Raw genomic sequence first — 25,918 nt, forward strand, 5'->3', positions numbered from 1 at the left:
CTCTGTAACAACCGAACTAAGTCAACAGCGTAGTTTGTAACTGACTCGGGCGCTCTGACAGCTGCCGACTGACTGCGTTCGGTAGGAGGCAAGTTGTCCAAGCATCCGAGTAAGTCACGTGACCTTCGCCTTTAAAGGGTTATGCAGAGAGACCAAACAAATAATGTATTTGTTTGTCACCAATGCCGGACAGCGAGGTGATGATTCTCTTAAGGCATGTGCCCAACAGGCGAAAGTCAATTGCCTTCTAGAGACCGAGGTCCCTGAAGGCAAAACATCTCATAGTTGTTGAATCTCAGCTAAGGAGAAACAACACTATGTACCGTTGAAGACGAAGGTAGATATTGAATGCAACCTACGTCTTCACAGACGAATCGAGAGAAGGATTCTCAAGATTCATAACCTGTGCTTACAAATGACTGAAACGCTAACCGCTATTTCATTGCTGTCCGGTGAGAAGTCGTAGTTGCAATGAAAGCGGGGCGTTCTTCAGTAATGAAAACACAGGGGAAAGCCGCCTGAAGAACTGCTTCTCATGGCCGAAACATTTGGCAGTAGAGCTGTCAGGTCGGAGAGTAGGGCGATGTCTTCTGACACATCTTGTAATTCTGGGTTGAACAATGAACAATTGTACACCTACAAATACGAGATATTTTGAAGACAAACTCAGATGTCTGCAAAATCATTCGCATTATCGCAGTGCGATGCAGCGGGAGACTTGTACAGACTTCTGTTACCGTGCGGTAAACAGAAAGATGAAAGAGTCCAAGAGATATCTCTGTTGAAAATTCTCGCAATGTCGAAGGCGATGGAATCTAGCGTCACAGCAGTAGATGGTCCTTCATTATTGCGAGAATCCCCGTTAATCAGAGACTAAGTCCATGATTGTTGGGCAAAGATACGGTTCGGTAGTCAATCAAAGCAGGGCAGAGAGAGACATAACTGACCGTGCATCTCGGAGGCCCAGCTGATACTGAGCTGCTATCAGGCAGTTCAATATGCAGTAGTTGAGCCTGAGCTCTCGCTGACTCGTCATCCTGAGTTGCCAGGTAATCCATTATTCCACGAAGGAATGCGTTCGGCTAGAACTACCGAGCATAAAAGATATGCTCGAGCAATTATATTTAGGCGAAACGAATTTCGGTAAATATAAAAGTTGAAATGGTGTTGTCGTGACAAAACCATAAGTATATAAAATTGAAACTGAAAACTCCTGGGAGGTTGCGAGGCAACAACCCCGAGTTGCAGTTCAATTAGAATACTTCTCTTCTAAGTCGCAATCCGTAGATAAACTAGGATATGCGCCTACCCCTCGGACAATTCAACTGCTTAGTAGAATCATGTCGCGGAGGTTAATATACGTAGTATATTTGTAGGATTCTGAACAACGATCTCCATCCTAAATTCTTTCCTTCAAGAAAACAAAATAAGGATTGGAGATCGACCACCTTCGATCTCTATCAAAAGAGAGAGAGTGAAGGAGAAGTCTTCCTCGAAGGAAGCTTCAATTGGTGAACAGAATACTAAGACGATAGTTCAAGCCAAACTGGATATTCCCGTCCGATCTTCTCTATTCCAGGTTGGTCGCCTACTGTGAGATAGTTTCTTTCAGCAGCAGTCTTATTCCTTCCCAATGCTAGAAATTCCAGGAATTCGAGCATAGGCGAGGTTCCCGATTATCGTGGAACATATCAGGGATTCTCGTCTCGCTCACTTTGGACCGTGGTCTTCGCCTAAGTGTTTGGAGATCGTAAAAAACTTGAACACTCTGAATGCACTAGAAATTCCGTAGAATTCTAAGCAGTCTGCGAAAACCCCCACCGAATTCGTCAAACGATATTGGCTGGTGGTCCTCTCGATTCCCGTAGAAATCGAGAATGGGGCAGGATCCCTCCTCAACGACCGGGGCTTACGTCAGGTAGGACCCGAAGGTCCCCCGGTAGCGCAGTACGAACGTGGGATCCTACAGAGAAATCTCTGTAGGATCCCTCCCCTTTCCCTCGTAGCCGTAAGGAGAGAGGGAATGGAAGAGGAATTGGATACTCGCTCGCCTTCCCAGTGGAACTAGCAGTTGGAGAAGAGTAGGAGCAGCCATCGCCTTGCGGCGATGGCCTCTCAGAGTCTGGGAAAACGTATCGTCGGAGAAAACGTTTTTCCCGCGGAGGGTTACGAACTCTCACTGTAGGTAAGGGTCTGCCGCCACTGTGAATGTCGTCTGGGTGGGGCTGATCGACACCTGACAGGAGAGAGCCGATACCGTCCTCCCGACTCATTCCAGTCCTCGTCGAGGTCGAAACCTCTCAGGAGGACCGAAGGAGTATTAAATACGTGTCCGAAGACACGTAGAAACGCCGCTGTCGCAGTAGAGGAGGTGGAAGTAGCTTGATCGACCGGCCAGAACTGAGAGAGCCTTCTTGTCCGGAGACGAGAGACTCTGGTTCGAGACAGAATCGGCAAGCTCCGATCGCGGCAGACCCACCGTCGGTTTGGGTTCCCTCTCGGGCCCCAAAACAACTCGAGCAGAGACGTAGGCTCTGCTGGTGGGAGCGGCAATCCTTCCGCAAGGTCATTATGCTGACGAATCAGCTTAATGACTTCTGCAAATTCCTCTGTATCTCGGGAGTAACCGCGTCTTGCGGAGTAGGACCGTCCAGTCCCTCCAGCAAGAACAGATCCCGAGATACTCCTCCTTCAGAAGGAGGAACAGCGGCAGACCCCTGACGGTCGCCTCCAGCTACTTGCGCGTATGTCCTGGTCGGTCCTAGAACCGTGCCTGGTCCATACGGCGTCAAGCGGGATCGAGGCGGCGCACCTCTCGCAATCACTCCATAGGTACCTCGCTCCTCCCGGTGTAGCCCGAGGAGGTTGAAGGGTAACAGGAGGAGGGCAGACCTGACCGCTCCCCCCTAGCTCGCTGGCAGGACAGCGTGCTTGGAGGGCTGCTGCTGATCGTCAACCCGCGGTGGCGATCGAGCAGCAGGCCTAGCCTTGCCGCCTCGCCTGGGGCGAGAGGCTCGGCTGAGAACGTCGACGCTGATCTCTAGCGTCAGGCGAGCTGTTGCTGGTTACCGTCTCCGCCCGGTCCCGATGGGAGCGGCGTCAGGTTACCTGCTAGGCTCGCTGTCGCGGTGAGACCGGCGAGCGTCCTCTCGGCGCGTCAAGCTGCTGGTACCAGCCGTGGCTGGTACCGACGGCCCGCGGGGACCCCTTCCTCGCCTCAACCCGTGGCCAAACGCGGGAATCACATCAGCAGCGGGAATCACATCAGCGGCAGGTACGGCAGGCCCAGCGATCGCCTCGTAGAATCATCGGCAGCCAGCGGAACCTGGGTACTGGCGGCCGGTCCAGGGGCGAGCTGCTGGAAACAGCGGAAGTCTGGGCAGGCAACACGAAAGAAAACAGGCGGCGGCGGCAACCCCCCCTCGGTACGGCGGCGGCCCTAGTAGCGGCAGACGGCGTCACCGACACAGCATGGGGAGTGTAGACCAGGAGGGGGGGGAGCAGCATAAGCGGCCGTGGTAGTAGTGGAGACCGCCCCAGACCTCGCTAGACGCTGCAGCAGCCCGTGGATGCTAGGCACGCCCTGCCGCCGCAGTGGGTCCTACCTGTCCCCAGGTCGTCTCCCACGGATGTAGCACCTGCGGTAGCATAGATAGATTAGTAAGAGGGGTTCCCTCACGCACGGGGGGAAGACATGCCCCACCCCGAACGCAAGGAAGACCCCAAATACAAAATACAACGAAGAAGCTGAGCGGGGGGGCAGGAAGGAAGACGAAGAATCGGATACCAAGGGAGTCGCGGGAGAGCTTTCCGACGACTTCCTGGCAGACCTTCGCTTCCCCTACCCCCGCACAGCAGTGAAAAGTAATATATGAAAATGAAACAGAATACTGCCCTTGCGATTCACTTCATAGAACTTAAGGGAAAAAGATCAATTCCTGGGTAAGAACGGAAACTTGATCCCAAATAATATGATGCTATCATAAAAATATATATGAAAATGAAACAGGAATTACTGCACTTGCGATTTCACTTTCACAGAAAATAATCGTAAGGATCAATTCCCGGGTAAGAGCGAAAATTGATCCAAATTAAATTTATGCAAATAAATAATGAAAATGAAAAGAATACTGTATTGCGAATCCACTTTCATTGCATTTTATCATACAAAATAAAAGGCTCGTGCCGAGCGCAATCACGCTCTCGGTAACGAACGCACAGGGCAAAAATATAATGAAAAAAGTACTTACATTTTTCAATTACACACTTCCGCCCAAAATACATGACTCGGCGCGAGCGCGCCCGCCCTCGGCACCGAGACATAATTCAAGGGTTCAATTATGAAAAGAGAGGAAATCGCCGCATCTACGGCGATAGCTCCATGTTGGTTCATAATTAAGTAATGAAAATGAAAACAGTGTACTTACAGTTTCATTTTCAATTCAAACAAACCATTAGTAGAAAACACAATATAAACACAAAGCATACAACGATGAAGCGGGCAGAGAGCGATGACGACAACACGTCCTTCACAACCTGCCGGCCGAAAGCAAAAGTGATTTGTTTACCTCCCAGTCGCGCGGCGCGCGACTGTGCGGACAAGCAGTTAACTACCGTTCTCCCCTTGTTTGAAGCTTACGACCGTTCCAGCTGCCGCTAGCTACTTCCTATTGTTAAATGGACCGATGGTTTGTATTACGTATCGGAACCAAATGGAATTTTTATTTTTTTGTACATAAATATGATACAAATTAACGCAGCTTTCGTAACTACCCTCCACGTTGTCAGAGGATTTTTTTTATTGTCCTTTTTGGCCGCCACCGTTCTGAAAAATGCATGGTGTTAATTTTATTATTTATGCATCTTTTCCATAAATCCTTTAAAAAGTTATACATTACTTCACTGTATTCAATAATATTGTATGTATTCTCATGTTATTGTATTATAAAATACTACGGCAAACCTATGCTAGTATTCCGCGGAGCAGCCAATGTTTTGGTTAATCAGCTGATGGCAAACACAAGTTTGTTTTGCCGTATTTAATGCAATTCTGAGCAAATTTTCTTGCTCCTAGTTGGCATAAACAAATATCTAGATACAGTGGACCCCCCGTATTCGCGTTCTCCAGATTCGCGGACTCACACATTCGCGGATTTCTCTGGGGAACGTTTCCCTGCATTATTCGCGGAAATTCGCGCATTCGCGGTATTTTTCTATGATAAATATCCACAAATTCCTGGTTTTTTTGATGAATTTCATCATAAAATGCACTTTTTGTGATAAAACTATTAAAAAACCAAGTATGAAAATTTTTAGTGTGGGTTTTTCTTGAGTTTTAACTAACAAAATAGGCTGTTTTTAGCATTTTCATAGGGGTTCCAAACATTCGCGATTCTAACTATTCACGGGGGGGGGTCTGGTACGCATCCTCCGCGAATATGGGGGGACCACTGTACTTGACTTATATGAGACAAGGTTATTTTTCCTTATACGACGTGTTTTTAGGTGGAAATATGAATTGAATAGGTCTTGTTGTGATTGTGAACTTTTTTTCATTAACAGATTACGTTGGCGGAATGTTTATAGCGTAAAAAATTATGTGATTCTATTCGCAATTTTCCTTTATATCATTGTAATACGAACTTTACATTATTTATCTTATATCGGCGTGAAACCAACGGTAAAATGTGTTCTTTCAAGCCCAGTAGTTTTGATTAAAATGATTTTATCTCAATTTCATCTACGGTTGTGTTTGATGGCATACGTTTACTGGAGTTTTATCCTTGTTGCCAATGCACGATAATAGTCATTAGCAGCTTGAAAAGTTTTCTAAGCTTCAGTTATAACTAGGTTTAAATCTAACAGTATATTTCCCGATTGATCTTTGATCTACGTATATTGATCTTTGATCTATAGCGAATAAAGTTATTACATTAAGATATCTCAGTTCTATTCTACATAATGTCATTTATAACAACTACGGTAATAGTGTACTATAGTACGATGATTGAAATACAAGCCAAACGGATGTTATCGAATTCGGTTGTACTTAGAAAAAAAAAGTTTCACGTTCAGTTGTTCATGGCTGTACACGTTTATGCAACAAGTATAATGTTAAAACCATACTTTCATCATTCTCTTTTGCTGTTTTTGAACTCATGTAGCTAGGAGATGGGATAAAGTTAGGCTATTGTAATTTGGTCTCTCATAAAATCGAATTATTGTAAGACGAATGATCGTGACTTGAACACTACAGCTACCTGTACACTGTATAAAACCTTATTATATCTTTACATAATCTAGATACCCACAGGATTAAAGCTAGGCTTTTTTCCTTTACAGTATTTATAATACTATAATGTACTGTACAGTAAATTCTATACATCTAAACTGTATAAATATAATTTTACTTATTTCGCCATCGCAGAATTAAGGGGCCGTTTGACTGGTCTAGGGCGCTGTTAACTGGTCTAGAATTTCGAAAGGTGTGCAGCGGCAGTAGGCTTTAAAACCGCTTAGCGTCGAAAATCACTTAGCATCAGCGGCCAGGAACGGAACCCCTGCCGCTAACCAAGGGCCGCCTGTACATGAATTTCCCACTAATATGGGGGGGTCCAGCAGTGAAACAAAAATTGACAGGAAGAAAGTTTGAAAGGTGTAACAGGAGGAAAACACTGCAGTTGCACTATGAAACAATTGTTAGAAGATGGTGGAAAGTATGATGGAAGAAAGAAAATGAAACAAGGTACAGTAAATGGACTGAAAGGGGTTGCCACTATGGGCCGAAGGGACGTTGCAAAGAGCCTATGTAATGCCTACTAACGGCACTATCCCCCTACAGGGATAACCCAATAGGAAATGCTGGCATAAACCTACTACCCGAGCATTATGCCTCCAACCACCTAATTCAATAATTAAACAAAGAACACTTACTTGTCGGCATGTTTCCGATCGGGCGGAGCGGTCGCAACGCGAGCCATGTCGACGAGAAACGACTTTTCGAACAAGCTCCATATGTGATGCGAATTGTAGATTTCCTTCATTTCGACCTCTGTGTCAATGTAGCAGTGGTTGAGGAAGTTGATGTACGCTTCTTTTACCTGCAAATGGACGTATGATGGTGAATAGTGCGTACCATCTTTCCACATAAATACATTATTCTTTCACTGACACAGCAAAATACAGGATTCAAAACATTTAGATGATGCATGCACACATGAAGATAACTACAGAAACATCAAACAATGACATCTATTACCTTGGTGAACTCTACAACCAAAGGATGGAGATTCATCAATGATACTCGATACCACATACCCGTTTAGTTAATCAAAATATTCTCTCATCTAATGAAAATGAATCCTCCACTTCAATTAAACACCCTTGGTAGTAGCTTAAATTATCATAAACATTGAAAGTGGCTCGAATTCTACAGATACAACCTGACGTCCCTTCTAGTCTTATCCTAATGAATCTTCTCTATACAAAATGCAAATCTGCTTGTAAGAACTATAATGCACAGAAAACAATCACCGTGTGTACAGACTTCCAAAGAGCTATAACTACCACAAGAATATAGGGCACATAATATACAGCAAGAGTTAACCTGAAATCTTTCCTTTTAGCCTAGGGGTTAACAAATGAAATAGTCACTGCAGAACACGACAAAAGGGAGTAAATGAAGAATATGACAGCTATCCATAAATAAACCATGCATATAGTACAAGTCATTCCAAAGGTCTATGGTGTACACTTGACTTATTAATATGTAAATATAAAATAATAATTATAATAATAAAAAACAAGGTAGAGCCATGGAATAAGTACCATGACTATGGTCACTCCAAGTAAAGTACAATATAATAACTAAGCAGAAGCCAATAGATCCTCAGCTATATGATAAAGCAACACTTTTATTTCAGACATTTCGAGGAATTTTGACTCCAAGTGACAAAACATTTCATCGAATGACACTTCTATAGTCACAAGATGGCATAAGCAGAAAAGTTGGCGTGAAGCAAGTTACCGTAGATTCACTCAGTAACAGAGGAGAACTGGTTTTGAAAAAAACTGGCAACCTTAATAAACACGTAATTTTTCACGAATTTGGTAGTCACAATATTTGTACGTGACGAAAGAGAGGACAAGGGAGAATGCGAATACCATGCTTGCTGCTGAAGCCTTTCTCTGATGCATTAACTCATTGCAAAAAACTCGGAGGAGGTCCAAACAACGAGTGAATAAAAACAGAAATGTAGTACTGTACTCGCTAAACACAGATACGACTAAACACTGATACAGGCGCGTATAGGGAAACTGCATGGAGGCAGCTGCTTTTGGTTACAATACCTCAATGATACAATCTGGATGTGTCACAATGGAATCAATGTCATCCAGTGTGATTAAACTGTGACACTTGATCTCCGTGTACACATTCTTCCCTTCGGTCAATTCGGCCAGGAGATTTACAAGTTCTATGTGGTACCTAAGGAAATGAAATTATTCAAGCATTATCTATCACAGACACAACCACAAGCACAGTTTCATTCTACGGTGGCTTACGAAGCTGACAACGACACTTTGTCACGTACAACTCCCAGCTGGATCCAGTCATCTGGAAACTGAAGACTTTTATTAAGTTCCAGAACCATGGAGACAGATTCTTTACTTTAAAACAAACTTGGTTTATTGTAAAACAATACATTCAAAATACATTCTACAAAACACAATGGCTACACCAAACACTAAGAACTTTTAGAAATCAAAGCAACAACAAAAAGAAAAGTTTTTTTATTCACTAAAGTCCCTCACTGCCTAGATACCATGCCAAGCAAAAACAAAGCCCACATCTAAATTGCTGGTTACTATTTTGTACTAAATATTGCCTAATACTGTACTTAACTTCTTTTAATAGCAATAACTCATGCTCTTGAAATATTGGCTTCAAACATTACCCGGTCATCCAGCCATGAGGCTCATTCTTACTGATGTAAATAATTTTTCAAAAAGTCTGCAGACTCCTAGACTGATCACTGAATGAAAGCTCCCTCTGTCCTCAATGCACCAAAACCGACTGACATATAACTGCTACGGCCCTTTTTCTCATTTCCTATAGGGTTATCCCATATGCTAAATCTTGCCTAGCAACTTCATGTTGCACAGTAAGTTCTATGAAGTTTTTTCTGGTACCTAGCAGCACTGCCTTTTCCCTTTCACTTTCATTTGGTTCTTTCTTGCCTCCTTTCACCTACTGTAGTACTTCCTTACCTTCAAAATGCGTCAATGTTTACCATTAACATATATTTCTGTGTACTATAAGACGACCTTTATATCCCAAAACTCACCCCTAAAAATTGTGGGTCGTCTTATACCTACTATCATCCTAAAAATCAAACCTTGAATTCTAAGTCATGTTTTGCACTGACATATATGAAACTATTTACATTACGATATAAACTGATAATGCAGATAGTAAAACCATTCTTACCTTATATATTACTGTATTGGTATAGTCGAGAAATAATTCCATATCAATGAAATCAGATTTTGTGTGTGTGAGCCCAGCTGAGAAAATTTAAAAATGACAATTTGTCCAAAATTGCATTTTTCCTAACTATACAAACCTGAGGTCCTTTTACAATAGGAAGGTACTAGCGGCAGCTGGATAGGTCGTAAGCTTTCGAACAAGGGGTTCGGTAGTTAACTGCTTGTCCGACAGGCGCGCGCAGCGCGACTGGGAGTAAACAAATCACTTTTGCTTTGGCCCAAGCAAAAACTGCAGAGTGAGGGGTGGCATGAGGTGGGGCTATGTGTAAAAGGACCTCAGGTTTGTATAGTTAGGAAAAGTGCAATTTTGGACAAATTGTCATTTGTTCCGACACGGCATACAAACCTTCGGTCCTTTTACAATAGGAAGACTCACTTCTTGGTGGGTGGAATCTGAGTCTTTTGTGAACAGACTGGTGTTCGCCAAGCCACTTGGAAGCCTCCCTGGTCGTAAGGAGCGAGGGAGGGATCCAAGCCTCTGTCCGATTGATCGGGGGTGTGCACCGCAGATCAATGGTCAGACCTCTGGACCGAGTACTAAGAGAGAGGCATGCGTATCTCTTCGTACCAGCAATGCAAGAACTTGTTCCTGTACAGGAGCAAATATAAAGTCATGGGTTTGACTCTTGTAGGCATCCACTTCCCCCCTTGTAGAAGGAAGTGGTGGATATTCTGCTCCTATCCCCTAGTGAAAGGGATAGGATGGGGCTCTGTCATATAGCTCACTGCATCTCGTCCTCATCCAGCGTAGTGACGACCATGGCCCTCTGCCCACAGGTAGAGGGTGGAAGGAAAAGATGGGAAGAGAGAGCCAGTCACTCACTCACTCACACATCCATCCACACAGTCCACACCAGGACTCGATGCTGTTCAGCCTGCGAGGGTCTGGGTTAGCTACAACAAAATTGTTGAGCAGCCACCACGGGTCCCAAGGAAAAGGTATCCAAGGACCTGTGTGGGCAATATCCCGAAGGTAGAAGGAACGTAAAGGTAGTCTGGTTAGACCAGACCCCTGCCTTCAGGACCTGCGCCACGGAGAAGTTCTTGCGAAACGCCAACGAGGGGCCAATACTTCTGACTTCGTGAGCTCTCGGACGGGACGTACGGATGTCGTCACTACCATCAGCCTCATACGGCCCTCCTGATGACTCACGCAGCCAGAAAATGAAAGAGTGTTCTTGGATACTTTTCTTTCTTGGTGACCCCGGTGCTAACGAAGAGGCGTCGACACTCAGGCCTGAGGTGTCGAGTTCTCTTCAGATAGCGCCGTAGCGCCCTCACGGACACAAGCAGCATCTCATCCGCATCATTATCGGTGAAGTCCAATAGGGAGGGAATCGTGAATGACTCGAACCTGTCATCAGGGACTGACGATTTCTGAGTCTTCGCAACGAAGTTCGGGACGAAATCGCGTCATGGATCCCCATCCCCTGGAGTGTCGTACATCATAGGAAAGACCATGAAGTTTCCCTACTCTCTTCGCCGATGCCAGGGCCAGCAAGAAGAGGGTCTTGAGGGTCAGATCCCTGTCTGACGACTCTCGGAGTGGCTCGAACGGTGTTCGAGTCAGACTCCTAGGACGAGAGTCACGTCCCACGCAGGGGGCCTGAGTTCCCTGGGTGGGCAAGACCTTTCGAAGCTCCTCATAAGCAAGGAGATCTCGAACGAGTTCGAGATGTCCAACCCCCTCAGTTTCAGGACGAGCGCCAAGGCGGCTCTGTATCCTTTAACTGTGGGGACTGAGAGGAGCTTCTCTCGGCGAAGAAAAACGAGGAAATCCGCTACCTGCTGAAGAGTGGCTCTGAGAGGAGATAGACCCCGTCTACGACACCAACCACAGAACGACGGCCCCACCCCTTCCCCTAGGTACACAGCTGCAGAGGACTGAACGGACGTTGTTCCAGCCATCTTCTGTTGCTGCGCTACGAGAAAAGCCTCTCGTTCGCAAGAAATGGTGGATAACAGCCAGCCGTGAAGACGTATGGGACTGGACTGCTCGGTGGTACCGCTCGACGTGTGGCTGGGCGAGAAGGTTGTGCCAAGGGGGAATCTCTCTCGGTTTCTCCTGCGAGAAGAGCCAGCAGGTCCGGATACCAAATGGCCTGTGGCCATTTGGGAGCCACCAGGATCATCCTGAGATTCGGGGTGTGACCAGCGCTCGACTGATCACCTTGCGAATCAGGCTGAACCGGCGGGATCGGGGGAAAGGCATAGGCGAAGAGGTTGTCCCACGGGTGTTGAAGAGCGTCCTCTGCAGCTGCCCATGGGTCCGGCACGGCCGAGAAGAACACCTGGAGCTTCCTGTTGTGCCGGGTGGCGAACAGATCCACGACTGGTCGCCCCCACAGGTCGAAGAGCCTTTCCGCCACGTCCTGGTGTAGAGACCATTCGGTCCCTAATACACCTGATTCCCGACGGTTCTGAGCGTGTCTGCTACTACATTCCTCTTCCCTGGAATGTACGTGCCGAACAGCTCTATTGAGTGTGCCTGAGCCCACTCGTGCACCTGCCGAGTCAACTGGTACAACGGGAGAGACACTAGGCCCCCCTGTTTGTTGACGTAAGCCACCACCGTGGTGTTGTCGCACATCAACACCACTGAGTGTCCCACCAAGCGGTCCTGAAACTCTTGAGAGCGAGGAACGCTGCCTTGATTCCAGAACATTGATGTGAAGGTGCTTGTCGTTCTCGTCCCACACTCCTGAAGTCAGCAACTCCTCCAGGTGTGCGCCCCATCCCTCGGTCGATGCGTCTGAGAACAGCTGCATGTCCGGGGGGGGGAGTGCGCAGTGGCTCCTCTTAAGAGGTTCCTGTCGTCGAGCCACCAGGCTAGGTCCTGCCTCACCTCCTGTGTCAGTGACACTGGAAAGCTTGGGGGATCCGTCGCCTGTGACCAACTCTCCTTTAGTCTCCACTGAAGAGACCGCAGGTGAAGACGCCCGTGAGGGACTAACTTCTCGAGTGACGACAGGTGTCCGATCACGACTTGCCATCGCTGAGCTACCTGTTCCTGCCGAGACAGGAACTGGTTGGCTGCCTCCCTGAATCTGCTGATCCGCGAGTCTGCGGGGAAGACTCGCCCTGCTACCGTGTCGATCAGCATACCCAGGTACTTCATCCTCTGCTTGGGCTCGAGATCGACTTTTCGAAGTTCACAACAATCCCCAGATCGTGACAGAACTCGAGCAGTCGATCCCTGTCCTGTAGCAACTGCGAGCGGGAGCTCGCCAGGACTAACCAATCGTCGAGATACCTCATCAGACGTATCCCGTGCGAATGGGCCCAAGCAGACACCAGAGTGAACACTGCGTGAACACCTGTGGGGCGGTTGAGAGACCGAAGCACAGTGCCCTGAACTGGTACACCGTCCCGTCGAGGATGAAGCGGAGTACTTTCTGGAGGACTGATGAATGGGTATTGGAAATACGCATCCTTCAAGTCCACTGAAAGCATGAAATCGTTCTCCCTGATGGAGGGTCGAGCACTGAGCGTGCCGTCTCCATCGTGAACCGGGTCTGGCGAACAAACCGGTTCAGGGGAGAGAGATCTATCACCGGGCCGCCAGCCTCCCGTAGACTTTTCCATCAGGAAGAGTCGACTGTAAAAGCCGGTGACTGATCCGTGACGATCTCTACAGCTCTCTTGCTCAGCATGGTCTTGATCTCCTGTCTGAGTGCTACGTCCTTCGATGACCCTGGAACGTACGACTGCTGTTGGACCGGGTTGGAGGTGAGGGGTGGCGAGATTCGAAGGGTAATAGATATCCCTCCCGAAGGACATCTACAATCCAGGTCTCGGCGCCGTAGCGCTGCCAAGTTGCCCAATGGCTGGCCAGGCACCCCCCCACTTCCGGCAGCAGGTGAGGGGGAACGCAGTCCCTAGCGTTTCCCCCCTTTCTTCGACTTCTTCCCAGAGCCTCCACGGGATGAGGAGGGCTGGGAGGAGGGCTGGTTACGGCTCCCCTTGCTAGAAGTCGAAGAAGACAGAGTCATTCCTCGGGGCTTCGACGCAGCAACCGTCTTAGCAGCCGAGGAAGCGCTAGCCGAGCTCTTAGACTTGGCCGCAGTCCGAGGCTGCCCAGAAGCCTTCGAGACTGCCTGGTGAACCAGACGGTCACTGTCATCAGTGCGCCGTCTGTCCACCGCAGCGTCCACCATCTCTCCTGGGAAGAGAGACGTGGAACTCCGTAGAGGTCCGTTTCGAAGCCCCAACGCCGCCTCACGCCCGGCCGCCCTGATGGAAACCCGAGTAAGGACAGCGTCCTTCGTCGGAGAACCAGGTTGGCCCACAGGTTCACCGTCTGGTGGGCAAGGAAGGAGATGGCTCTTCCCCCAGACTGGCAAAGTCTCCTGAAGGCCGAGTCCTCTTTCGGGAGAAATTCCCCCGGAGTTGGCTGCGACCTTAGATACTGTGAGGGACCACAGATCTAGGCAGGAGACGGCCTGGAAAGCTGCCATGGCGGTAGATTCCAGGCCTAGTGCCTCTTGCTGCTGAGAACCACAGGTTCTCGGACAGGAGCTGTTGCGAGAACCACAGGCTTCTCGGACAGGAGCTGTTGCAGAGACACACCCGGAGTCAGCCTAGCTAACTCCGGGTTGACCTGTTTGGGCGGCATCGGTTCTTCAGATGGCAACGTAAAACCGCCGCTGTCGTAGCAGAGGAGGGGGTGGAAGCAGCTTGTTCGACCTGCCAGACTTGAGCGAACCGTCTTGCCCGGAGACAAGCGATTCAACCTGGTCCAGCACTGAGTCCGCAAGCTAGTGAACGCGGCCCAAACCCACCGTCGGTCTGGGTTCCCTCTTCGGGCCCCAGAACGACTCGAGCCGGGACGTGGGCTCGGATGGTGGGAGCGGCGATCCTTCCCCGAGGTCGTTGTGCTGACGAATCAGCGCAATAACCTCGGCAAAGTTCCTCTGGATCTCGGGCGTGATAGCATCCTGTGGAGTCGGACCGTCCAGTCCCTCAAACAGGAGCATCTCCCGAGACCCTCCTCCCTCAAGGAGAGGAGCAGCGACAGCCCCCTCTCGGTCTCCTCCAACCACCTGTGCGTACGACCTGGCTGGTCCGAGAACCGAGCCTGGTACGTACTACGACGTGGCGGGATCCTGAGGGGCGCACCCCTCACGATCACATCCTCAATACCTCGCCCCTCCCGGTGTAACCCGAGGAGGTTGAAGGTATGGGAGAGGCAGACCTGACGCTCCCTCCTCGCTCGCTGGCAGAACCAGTGGGCTTGGAGGACTGCAGGCGATCGCCAACCCGCGGTGGTGATCGAGCTGCAGACCTAGTCGAGCCGTCTCGCTGTGGAGAACGGCTGGACCGAGAACACGGCGGCGGTCTCGTGTGTCAGAGGAGCTGGTGCTGGTTGCCGTACCCGATCGCCTCTCTGCGAGAGCGACGGTCAGGCGACCGGCGAGCTCCACTGTCACTGTGAGATCGTCGTATCTCACGGTGCGTCAGTTCGCTGGTACCAGCCGTGGCTGGTGCCGGCGAACGGGGGGGACCTCTTCCCAGCCTCAGCCCGTGGCCGGTCATGGACCGTCACGTCCGCCCCCGGGTAGCCAGCTGCTCGCCGTGAGAGCGAGAGCTGGTCTGGTGAGAGCCGCGTGAGCGGCTGTCACCAGTCTTCCGCTCCGTGCCATGAAAACCTGACGCTGAGCGGACTCAGAGGTCTGGTTCCTGGCTGCACGGTCACTGTTAGGCGGACCGTACACTCGGTACCTCTCGCGAACGGATCCGGGCCGAGCCGGATCCTGCTGCTGTGCCGAACCACTGACAGCAGGCGAGGAAGTGCCGGTGTTAGCCGGCACCCCTCTGGTCCCCGTAGTCTTCTTCCTTGCGGGAGAAGAGACGGGTCCTGCTCCCGAAGGAGCAGGGCGACCAGCGGAAGAACCCCAACGTCTCACCGGAGCGAGACGGGCCCTTAGAAGTTCCCGAAGGAGACTTCTGAGGGGGGGGGGAGGCAACCTTCTTCTTCTTAGGCGGTGGGGCCTTAGAAGAAGAAGGAGAGGCGGAGACGACGACGACGACGAAGAAGACGATGAAGACGACGACGACACCTTTCCTCCTCTTTCTTCTTCTTCTTCGTCAACCTCCTCAGGACCAAGACGTCAGGTCTGTCATCCAGGACGGAGCCGGGGCTGCTGTTGCCGAAGCAACAGGGCCCGGACGTACCTGTCCGAACAGACCAGCATCGGGAGCAGCGGCGCCAGGAACAGGAACAACATCAGCAGGTGCGAGCATCACAGGAACGGCAGTCGAGACGGCAGGAGCAGGAACAGGAACAGCAGCGGTGGTCACGGCAGGTACGGCAGGCTGTGGGCGGTCCAGGTGGTCGAACCAGCGGCACAGACGTCCTCGGTACCGGTGGGAGGTCCAGGGGCGAGCTATCGGGCACATGAAGTCCGGTCGCGGCAGCACGGCAAATACCCAGTGCGGCATCACACTCCCCCGAGTTACGGCGACTGGCCCCTGCACCGATGTTGTGGGTGTCACAGAGACCGCGTGCTGGGTGTACACCAGGTGAGGAGGTGACGCGTAGCCGGGGTGTTGTAAGGGTCGTGGTGGTGGTTGTGACCGTTGCATGAGTGACCGCCACGGAGCCAGCGAGATGATAGAGCAGCCCCTGGACACTCGGCACGCCCTGCAGCCCCAACGATGCCCACACCTGTCCGAGGTCATCCTTCACGGCAACCGCACCTGAGGAGGCAAAAGTCGGGTGATTAGAAGGATCCTCTACCCGCTCGCGCGAAGACGAGCGGATAGAGGACCCAGAGTACACTCTACGTCAGGGTATCTAGCGCCCTCCTCCACACTCGACACCGTCAGGAGAGGAGAAGGACCTAGACACCCCCCCCACGAAGGGGAAGGCGCGAGACGTGGAAGTTGAGGGAGCGGGCGGCAGGAAAGAAGACGAAGTGTCCGTCACCCAAAGGAGTCGCGGGAGAGCTTTCCGACGACTCCTTTGCAGGCCTTCGCTTCTTCCTGCCCTCATACAAAGTCCACTGCGCCTACCGACCAGTCATTACATACATCACAGGGCTCGGCCCGGGTGCATTCGCGCCCCGACACCGAGCACACAAAATATGAGGGTCAATCTCTGGGAACGATCTAAACTTCCCACATTTACGCCCTTCGATACCCGGGCAAAGTCTCCTTGGGGTAGCGAGGCGAGGAGATTCCATCATAATTCAATTGAAGGCAGTAATTATTATGCAAAGAGAGAATGATTGTACTTACAATACTCTTTCATACACAATTACAACCAAATACTCAGAAAGCAAACGACGAGCAGCGGGCAGAGGAGCGTCGAAACACACACGTCCATCCACTGTGAGGCCGAAAGCAAAAGTGGTTTGTTTACCTCCCATTCGCGCGCGCGCGCCTGTCGGACAAGCAGTTAACTACCGAACCCCTTGTTCGAAAGCTTACGACCTATCCAGCTGCCGCTAGTACCTTCCTATTGTAAAAGGACCGAAGGTTTGTATGCCGTGTCGGAACAAATATCAAGTTATGGTTGCAAAACTTGTTGCACTCACAGAAACATTTACCTTTTGGGAACCTTTCAGAAATTTTAATGATAATGTAATCATGTAAGCATAACTTTTTTAAAGATCCATGGAGAAGACGTATCTTTATATTTTATGTCACGATACTAATATGTGAATATTACATAGGTTAATTTTATATCGTGTATGATGCAACCCCCTTAAAATTAGCTTCAAAATTAGGTCTTCATAAGTTGCATGTTAACCCTTAAACGCCAACGTGGTATTTTAAAAATCGTCTCCCGTATGCCGGCAGCATTCGCGAGTGAGCGCCAAAGGGGAAAAAATGTTTTTTCAAAAAATCACAGCACGCTTAGTTTTCAAGATTATGAGTTCATTTTTGGCTCCTTTTTTTGTCATTGCCTGAAGTTTAGTATGCAATCATCAAAATGAAAAAAATATCATTATCATATATAAATATTGGGATATATGTAAAACGATCAAGGCAACACAGAAAATATTATGACAAAATGATGCATGAATTCGCAACAAGAGGACGTAAAAAAAAAGCCGTTTTAAAAAATTCACCATAAATCGAAATACTGTGCTTGAGACTTCCCGTTTGTTGCAAAATGAAGGTAATTGATTGAATATTACTGGACTGTAAGTTTTGTAGCTTACAATTGCAGTTTTTGACCATTTCGGTCAAGTTAAAGTTGACTGAAGGACGAATTTTTTCTATTTATCTTTATCTATATGAAAATATTTCAAAACTGATAAAAGCTACAACCATGGATTGTTTTTTGTTGTATTCTACATGAAATTGCGCACATTTTCATATAGTATAAAACTTTATGTAACGGCTAATTTAAAATGGTGCAAACATTACGACAATCGGACGAAAAAATTTCTGATTTTTTTAGGAAGAGTTACCGCGCAGACATAAGAAAAATTTTTTTTTTTCATAAATTCACCATAAATTGAAATATTGTGCTAGAGACTTCCAATTTGTTGCAAAATAAAGGTAAATGATTGAATATTACTAGAATGTAAGAGTTTTAGCTTACAATTCCGTTTTTTTACCATTTTGGTCGAGTCAAATTTGACCGAAGGTTGAAATTTTGGCACATCGTTATTTATATAAAAATATTTCAAAACTGATAAAAGCTACAACCATGAGTTGTTTTTAGTTGTATTCTACATGAAATTGTGAACATTTACATATATAATACTCTATGTAATGACTAATAATATAAAATGGTGCAAAAATTATGTCAAAGTGACGAAATAATTTCTGAGATGTGTCGCTGATGTTTTTTAGTGCGAGAAGAAAGAAATTTGCGCTTATGCGCCTGGGTAATGATTGTGAACAAAACAATGCCTTGATCCGTGAGCTTGCAGCATCCCCGAAAGCGCGTGATTCAAAAGTTTTCGCCTGGTAGGCCTATTAGTATTTTTCCACGAATTAAAAAAAAAAAACTTTTTTTATATCGACATACCATATGTCCAATCGGCACCCAACAGACAATTTATATCGACGTTTAATACATCCAATCGGTGTTAAAGGGTTAAGCGAGTATATATGGTACCCGATAGCTGACCTATACACAAATGGTTCTGTAATTTAGCAGTCATCTTATACTACAGAATTGAGATAAATTAATGAAAATTTACACTAATTTGTTACCTAGTCTTACCTAAAGGTCATCTTATACACAGAATATACAGCGTACAAAATATAAAAAAATTCCTTGGGATGAGCCTTATAAATCTAACAATAACATAATATTCAGCTTACATTGTTTCAGAATAATTATCTTATCCTTCATGAACACCCTTACTTTCACCCATACATGAAAAAAAAATGAGCTTCCCTGTGGATGAATCACTGGTAGCACTATAAATCTATCTTGGTATCTAGCTGTTTAATAGCTACTGCTACCCTTACTAATTTCCATCTACCTAACTCGCAAAACCCTATACAGGCAGTCCCCAGCCTACGATGGGCAGCTTGCGACGTTCCGAGGATACAAAGCTTTTCAATTATATTCATCAAAAATCATTTCCAGGTTTATGACACATGTTCCAGGGTTACAACACTTAAGACGGCGATCTGACGGAAGATAAATGACTCCAAAAATCAATATTTGAAGGTTTTTTAGATGAGAAATGCAATAACAATGCAGTTTACATAGTTTTTGATACACCCAAAGTAAGGTTTTCTTAGGATTTTCGACGATTTTCTGGCTTATGACAATTTTCAGCTTAACGACGTGTCTTAAGAATGGAACCCCCTTCGTAAGCCGGGGACTGCCTGTACTACATACCTTTATACCTGTCATTAAACTTTTACTGGGATTTGAAAAGGGCTATGAATATGTAATGCTAACATAGACCAATTGGCAAGTTAAGAGCTGATACTGACCTCTAGAGAGAGAGAAAAAAAAAAGGCTGACTAATAAACCTGCTTAGCACTAATAGTACTGAACTGCCTCAAGGAAGTTTACTCATGATTTTATGGCACATCAAAACAACAACCAACAAACAGACTTCCAGTTATTCATTTCATAAATCACAACTCAAGTCCTCCAATACAAAAACTGGCATCACCAACTGCATTACGTATCATTTCAGTAAAGAATCTGTCTCCCCTCGGAAGGTTTACAGGAAGCTCTTCGTGAAATGAAAAGAACCCACCAATCCACTACATGCACACCTAGTATGTAGGTTTCCGATATCAGTTGGCATTACCTCAGGGATACAATCCTCGTGCTCAACCATAACTACAATGTCATCCAGAGGCAAGAGACTGTGACATTTTATTTCGGTTGATGCATTCTTTCCCTCAGTGCAACAGGCCAGCAGCTTCACCAGCTCTATGTGATACCTGAAAGGCAGCTTTTAATGTTATTATGGGCATCACAACATCCTTTAAAATCATTAGTTTTCTCACTTTGAAACATCTTAAATTACATAGTAGAAAGATTTTCTCACATTCAAGTTCTTGTCATTGTAAAACTGTTTGAGGAACAAGTGTGATTACTATTTGGAGTAAAAATATCAAAGTCAGGTCTTCCACTGGAAAACAGTGTCTTAGCAACAAGTCTTAAAACTAAGAGTGAATATTTCCTCACATTCTGGCTGCTTTCCAATTTAAAATTACCTAGCAAACAAATTCATTAGAAAAACCACACGCGCATTCCATAACTTAGTATAAACCATGAAAACTGCAGCCAGAAGCTTTGGCCCCTCAAAAATTAAGATGAAACCCAACAGAAAAATATCTTAGTATTCCATATTAGACCAACAAACTGACTTGTCGAAGAAATGCTGAATATACTCTACTCACAAGTATGACTAAACTAATAAGTATGAAGATCCTTCTCACCTGTGCAAGGAATGCTTTACTAGTACGTAAATCATTAAATTAAATTGCATTCACTATTTGGACTTCAAGTATTCTAATGCAAATATGAAGTCAAAATTTAATCATCACCCAATTTACCACACATTCAGTACCAATTTAACTTTTTGGCCTAATTTGGTCTTACTTGGCATCATTGGTTAGTATGTTGTACAGGCAGTCTCCAGTTATTGGCGGGGGTTTCACTCCCGAAGGGGTGCCAATAAGCGAAAACTGCCATTAACAGAAAATCAGAGATTTATGGCCGATAACCGGTCATTGTGGCACTTTTGCTACATATGTTATGGCGCCTTATGGCAAAATAACAGGAACTTGGCCCGTTAAGGTGCCATAAATCGCCAATTTTATGGCACTATACAAGCGCCATAAAACCAGATCCCCGATAACTGGGGACTGCCTGTAGTACTTGCATAATATCAACTAAACAAATGAATGTGACTTTAATTCTTTACCAATATACTTTGCAAAAATATGGGCTTTTTGGCACTACAGCTGTTGGTAAGGTCTTAAAATTTTCTGGAAAACATGTTTGACACTGCCTGAGCATAATGAAACTTAGATAAACATTACTGTTAGATTTAAAAAGTGACGCAAAATATTGAACTCTCATGGCACAACGGGGATTTATCATCAGATGTAGGTTGAGAATAATTTACCTAAAAACTTATTACAAGCTTGAGACCACAAAAAGAAGGGTACTGATAGTGCTACATTCCTGAAGTCAACCAAATCAATTTACTCAATGGCTACTCTTCAACATAATAATAGTATAATCACTATACACTCTTATAAACAGGGGCAACTATGTAAGTAAAGTCTGTAATACTGGGCAGTTATGTACTCTCTAAAATTATCATATGAAAAAATTTTAAAATTTTATTTCAGGCAAATGAACGAGGCAAACTTCCACAGTATATGCACATACAGAAAACAAGATCTGAACATATTTAAATCAGACTGAATATTTTGAAAAAATAATTTTTTAAGTTATTAAAGGATGGATGGATACATGGTATTTGGGGGTCGTCTTAACTCGGACACTAGGATAAACAAGGCCATCCAGTTGTTAAGGAACAAACCTCATGCATGTTAATTTATACAACAATAAAACACTTCATCATACAGTAGTCTATTACATTCATCCACTCCTGGGAACTCACAAGAGCAAAGACCCTAGTTTATGTACACTGACAACTTTTTCTTTATGATTCTTCTGTTGCCTTCCTTTACTTCAGGGAATGGAATACCAATTCCTGGTGATGTACTGAGGAAAGATTATGTTCTGACATGAAAGGGATAATTTGGCTTTATTTAGGGCAAGAAAATACTTATGCTCATTCTCTGACCAACTACTACAACGAACATGAGCCTTTTTCCATCTGGTGCAAATCAGATACTTAGTAAAGAGAGTTAGAATTTTATTTTGAAATATATAACTATTTCAAGAGCCCTCATATTCAAAAGTTTAAACTAAAAAGTGAGGTAATTCTAGGCTCAATATGTTGAGGCTGCTTCAGCAATTAAGTTACATCAAGCCTATACAAATGGTTACACTAATCGGCGTTATTCTCATACCTGAGGGGACTACTGTCGTCGAAATCCATTCTGCTGCGATCTGCTTTCATCATGTCAATGAAGAGGTTGAAGGATGACCTCTCATTGTAGAAAACAAGAACATCCTCCCCAGCACTCACCAACTGCAAGAGAAGAACATGGAATGCTCATGATTTAATGCTAGTGGCAAAGTTTGCAAGATATATTAATCACTACAAATGCAGGTCACTTACAGCAATTTAGGGCAAAATATAAGACTAAGTTTCCTAGACCTACTGTAAAATAACTGAGGAACTGCTAAACTATTGGGCAGCTACACAAAAAGAGATACAAGTGGCTAACATGTGGTACTACCATTGTTTATTGTTTGTTTTTGTTTGTATGGTGTTTTTACATTGCATGGAACCAGTGGTTATTCAGCAACGGGACCAACAGCTTTACGTGACTTCCGAACCACGTCGAGAGTGAACTTCTATCACCAGAAATACACATCTCTCACTCCTCAATGGAATGGCCGAGAATCGAACCCGCGACCACCGAGGTGAGAAGCAAACACGAAACCAACCACGCCACTGAGGCGCTAGGGTACTACCATTGCTCTCCTGTCTGTTAGACATTCAAGAGTGCATGAACATGAGCTGTATGCACTGTGAGTAATGGGTTTGTGAAGAGAAATAGAAAATAGCAATGTGAATGTTTTGAAAGATTTAATAATCTCAGGCCTTCAACACAATTTTAAGCCATATTAACAAAACAGAAACAGATTTACACAATGACAGTATATACTTCCATCTAAATTTTTCATGAATGTCAATACAATTTTACAGCTTTGTTAACAGAAGAAAAATAAAAATCTGAATACAGTGGACGGCCACCCCTCCCACGTATTTGCATTCTCTGGATTTCCAGACACACATTCGTGGATTTCTCTTGGGGACATTAACTCCCATTATTTGTAGAAAATTTGCCTATTCGCAGTATTTTTCTATGAGAAATATTCAGAAATTCCTGTTTTTTCTTTTTTTATCAATTTCACCATAAAATGCACTGTTTGTGATAAAACTTAAAAAAAACTAAGTATGAAAATTTTTAGTGGGTTTTTCTTGAGTTTTAACTAACAAAATAGGCTGTTTTTAGCATTTTTATTATAGGGGTTCCAACTATTTGCGAATTCTAACTATTAAAAGGGGGGGGTCTGGTACGCATTCCCTGTAAGTATGAGGGGGACCACTGAAAAATTTTACAGCTATATTACCAGAAGACAAATAAAAATCTGAATATGTATGTCATAATACAACATAGTACATACATTTTAAAAAAATGACCTAAAACCTCCAATGGATTTTGTAATCCAACTTGAAGCTTTGCAACAGACAATCAATTTTGAAAGACCTCACCCACCTCCTGCATCACCATGTCCTGACTACGTCGGATGAACTGACCCTCGGCTTTGACAATTGTCTGAAGGAATTTCAGGTACTGGACGTGACGCCCATGTGTTTCAATACAGTGGATGAAATGCTGAATTACACGTTCAGAAACTTCGCCACAGAGCTGAGAGTTGTCCTTAAATACTGCGCAAACTGTCTTTGCCTCCAGCAGCTGAAAGTTTATGGAAATAATGTTAATAAAACACTTGACATCCAAGTATGTACAACATGCATGAGATAGGTGCTGTCAATATTTCTAGTATACCTGACCAAGGTGTGAAAGTGTAGTAGTATTTCATAATTTATTAGCAATAGCTGCAAAATATGCAAATGCAGCATTGAAGCGTTTACGTTTTGGATAATCTTCATCAGTAGCAACTTGCATATCACTTATTCAGGGACCAATACTTTCTATGGATCCTGCCTCAACATTATTTATATCTATAATAAGTACATAGTTCTAATAATTCTAGAGTAGGATTCTGTGTTTGGGACTTAATTATCAACTGCTTTAGTTTTTCTATAACTTTCACATCTTGTGTTTTACACTTTTCAATTTACAACCACATAAACCCTTAAAAACATACGTACCCCTGGATTAAGGAACAATTCAATGTTCTTGTACAACAGAGCTTGATTTTGACGATCACCCAAACAAAAGTTCTGGAGAAACTGGTGTGCCAATTCCATTAACTCATTCATTCTCTTGTCTTCCTTTTTGTCATAGGGTATCTGAAATTTTAAAGAAAAATACAGTAATTAGACAACAATAACAAAAAATGTCCTCAACCATACATGTAATACACGAATTCCTATTTTTTACACCCATATTAATCACATACATTGTCGTCTGTTTGCTCACAAGAGTCCAGGCACAACACTCGGGCCGATCAAGATCTAAATGCCCTCATGGCACATGGGTAGATCTCCTGTGATTCCTCAGTTACTAGACATTCTTCTAAGTCACTTTTAACAATCACACTTGTGCATCACTCTCTCAAGATTTAGCCCTCAAGTAATTGATACCGATGTGGCTTTATTTTTTCATTGTTCATCTCCTTTCCATGCACTTTTGTTTTCATCTGGGGGATTCTTTACTTTGTTTTGTAACAAATCTTTTTATATTCTTATTTGTTTTACCACAAATCTGGCAGCAATTTCTGCTTTGCTTTCTTCATGGTAATATTTACACCTTGCAATCCAATTCTTTATGCATATTCACTTATTTCCAGCACTGGCAGAGCTCGGTACTTTAATTGCACCTTTGCAGTCTCCTTCAAATTGATTCAGAATTTCTTAGATTATCCATGGCACCGTTCGGGTTTAAGGATTCTTTTTCCCTTTACGGAGGGCAACATGTGGCAGTGTTTGGCAGTTGGTGCTTCCAGCCTCTTCCTCTCTGCAAGCGCAGCAGCCTCATATGTACTCCAAGAAAGTGGGAGACTCTGCATGTGGGCTTCTTCCTTCCAGGTCCCATCCCTCACTCCGGTTTCTCCATCTCATTTCGTTCTTTTTTGTCGCTTCTGGGAATGGGATTTGGGTTCCTATGCTGTTTTGTCTTTCATAAAACTAGCAGCAGGAAAACCTGCTGTGTGGGATTCCTCTTGTTCAACCAGATCCAGTTGATATAAATGATACCCAGTGGTTGGGGAACACACTTTCTGGGCTACAGGCTATGGGTTACTGGTTAGAAATACTATCAACTTCCTAATACCAAGGTCTGTCTTCCTTGTCCTTTAAGCTTTAGTGACTCTCTTGTCACGTTGCTTTATAGGAGTAATGCTGTCACTTACCTCTAGTACTAGTAGCAAGGGGGGCACTCGTTCGGAGCCTATATGCGACATGGTGGTAGCAAGTATTTCTTTATTTGTTTGGGAAAAGGAACACAACCTTCACGTCATGATGTGTTTCACACTAGGCATTCAGAATAGGGTCACTGCAAAAACTGTCAGACCCTTTATTTAAACATTTGTAGGACCCTATGGTTAGGTGGATTTACAGAGTATTTGCAACTTTGCCTAAAACTAAAAATCTAATCAACCACTCTCCAGAGCTGGACCAAGTGACTTGGGCCACAGATTGCTACTCCTAATTTACGATGGTCTGGATGCCACTTCCTTCCCTTTTGTCTTATCTGGCCAATGGTGGTGAAGTGTCAGATCTAGCCTGTGGTAGTTTGGGTTTTTCTCTTATATACAGAAAGGGAAAAAAAGTTTACTTTGTCCAATAAGGGGTAGATATGGGTTGTAATTAAAGGCAATTGGTTTGTGAGCAAGATTGTAAGGAAAAAAATTAATTAAAAGTATTTTTTATCTATTTTCTTTAAGTTTATTTCATTATGTAAAGACTTTTTCTTTTTGTTATTGGCATGGAACTTCTTCCCCTTCTATGGATGGTTCTGATCGTGGTTTCTTTGGTGTGTCTGTGTGATATACTGAGTTTTTCCCATCAATGGACGGGTCTTAAATGAGATTTGT

The 25,918-nt window shown here is 45.2% G+C and overlaps 1 protein-coding gene across 19 annotated transcripts in view; it reads right to left on the reverse strand.

The window, feature by feature from the left end:
• Nucleotides 1-25,918, reverse strand: part of LOC135199325 (inositol 1,4,5-trisphosphate receptor-like) — a 335,174-nt gene that overhangs the window by 97,206 nt on the left and 212,050 nt on the right. For 18 of the 19 annotated variants that reach the window (XM_064227241.1, XM_064227250.1, XM_064227249.1 and 15 more), the window contains 5 exons: nt 24,033-24,173; nt 23,413-23,613; nt 22,033-22,154; nt 19,785-19,920; nt 6,934-7,100 (listed from right to left, as the gene is read on the reverse strand). In XM_064227241.1, the coding sequence (XP_064083311.1) occupies nt 6,934-7,100; nt 19,785-19,920; nt 22,033-22,154; nt 23,413-23,613; nt 24,033-24,173 (767 nt within the window). Of the gene's footprint in view, nt 1-6,933; nt 7,101-8,349; nt 8,486-19,784; nt 19,921-22,032; nt 22,155-23,412; nt 23,614-24,032; nt 24,174-25,918 lie in introns of all 19 variants that reach the window. The other variant, XM_064227242.1, reaches the window with a different exon arrangement.

This window comes from Macrobrachium nipponense, chromosome 25, assembly GCF_015104395.2.
Source record: "Macrobrachium nipponense isolate FS-2020 chromosome 25, ASM1510439v2, whole genome shotgun sequence".
NCBI lineage: Eukaryota > Metazoa > Arthropoda > Malacostraca > Decapoda > Palaemonidae > Macrobrachium > Macrobrachium nipponense.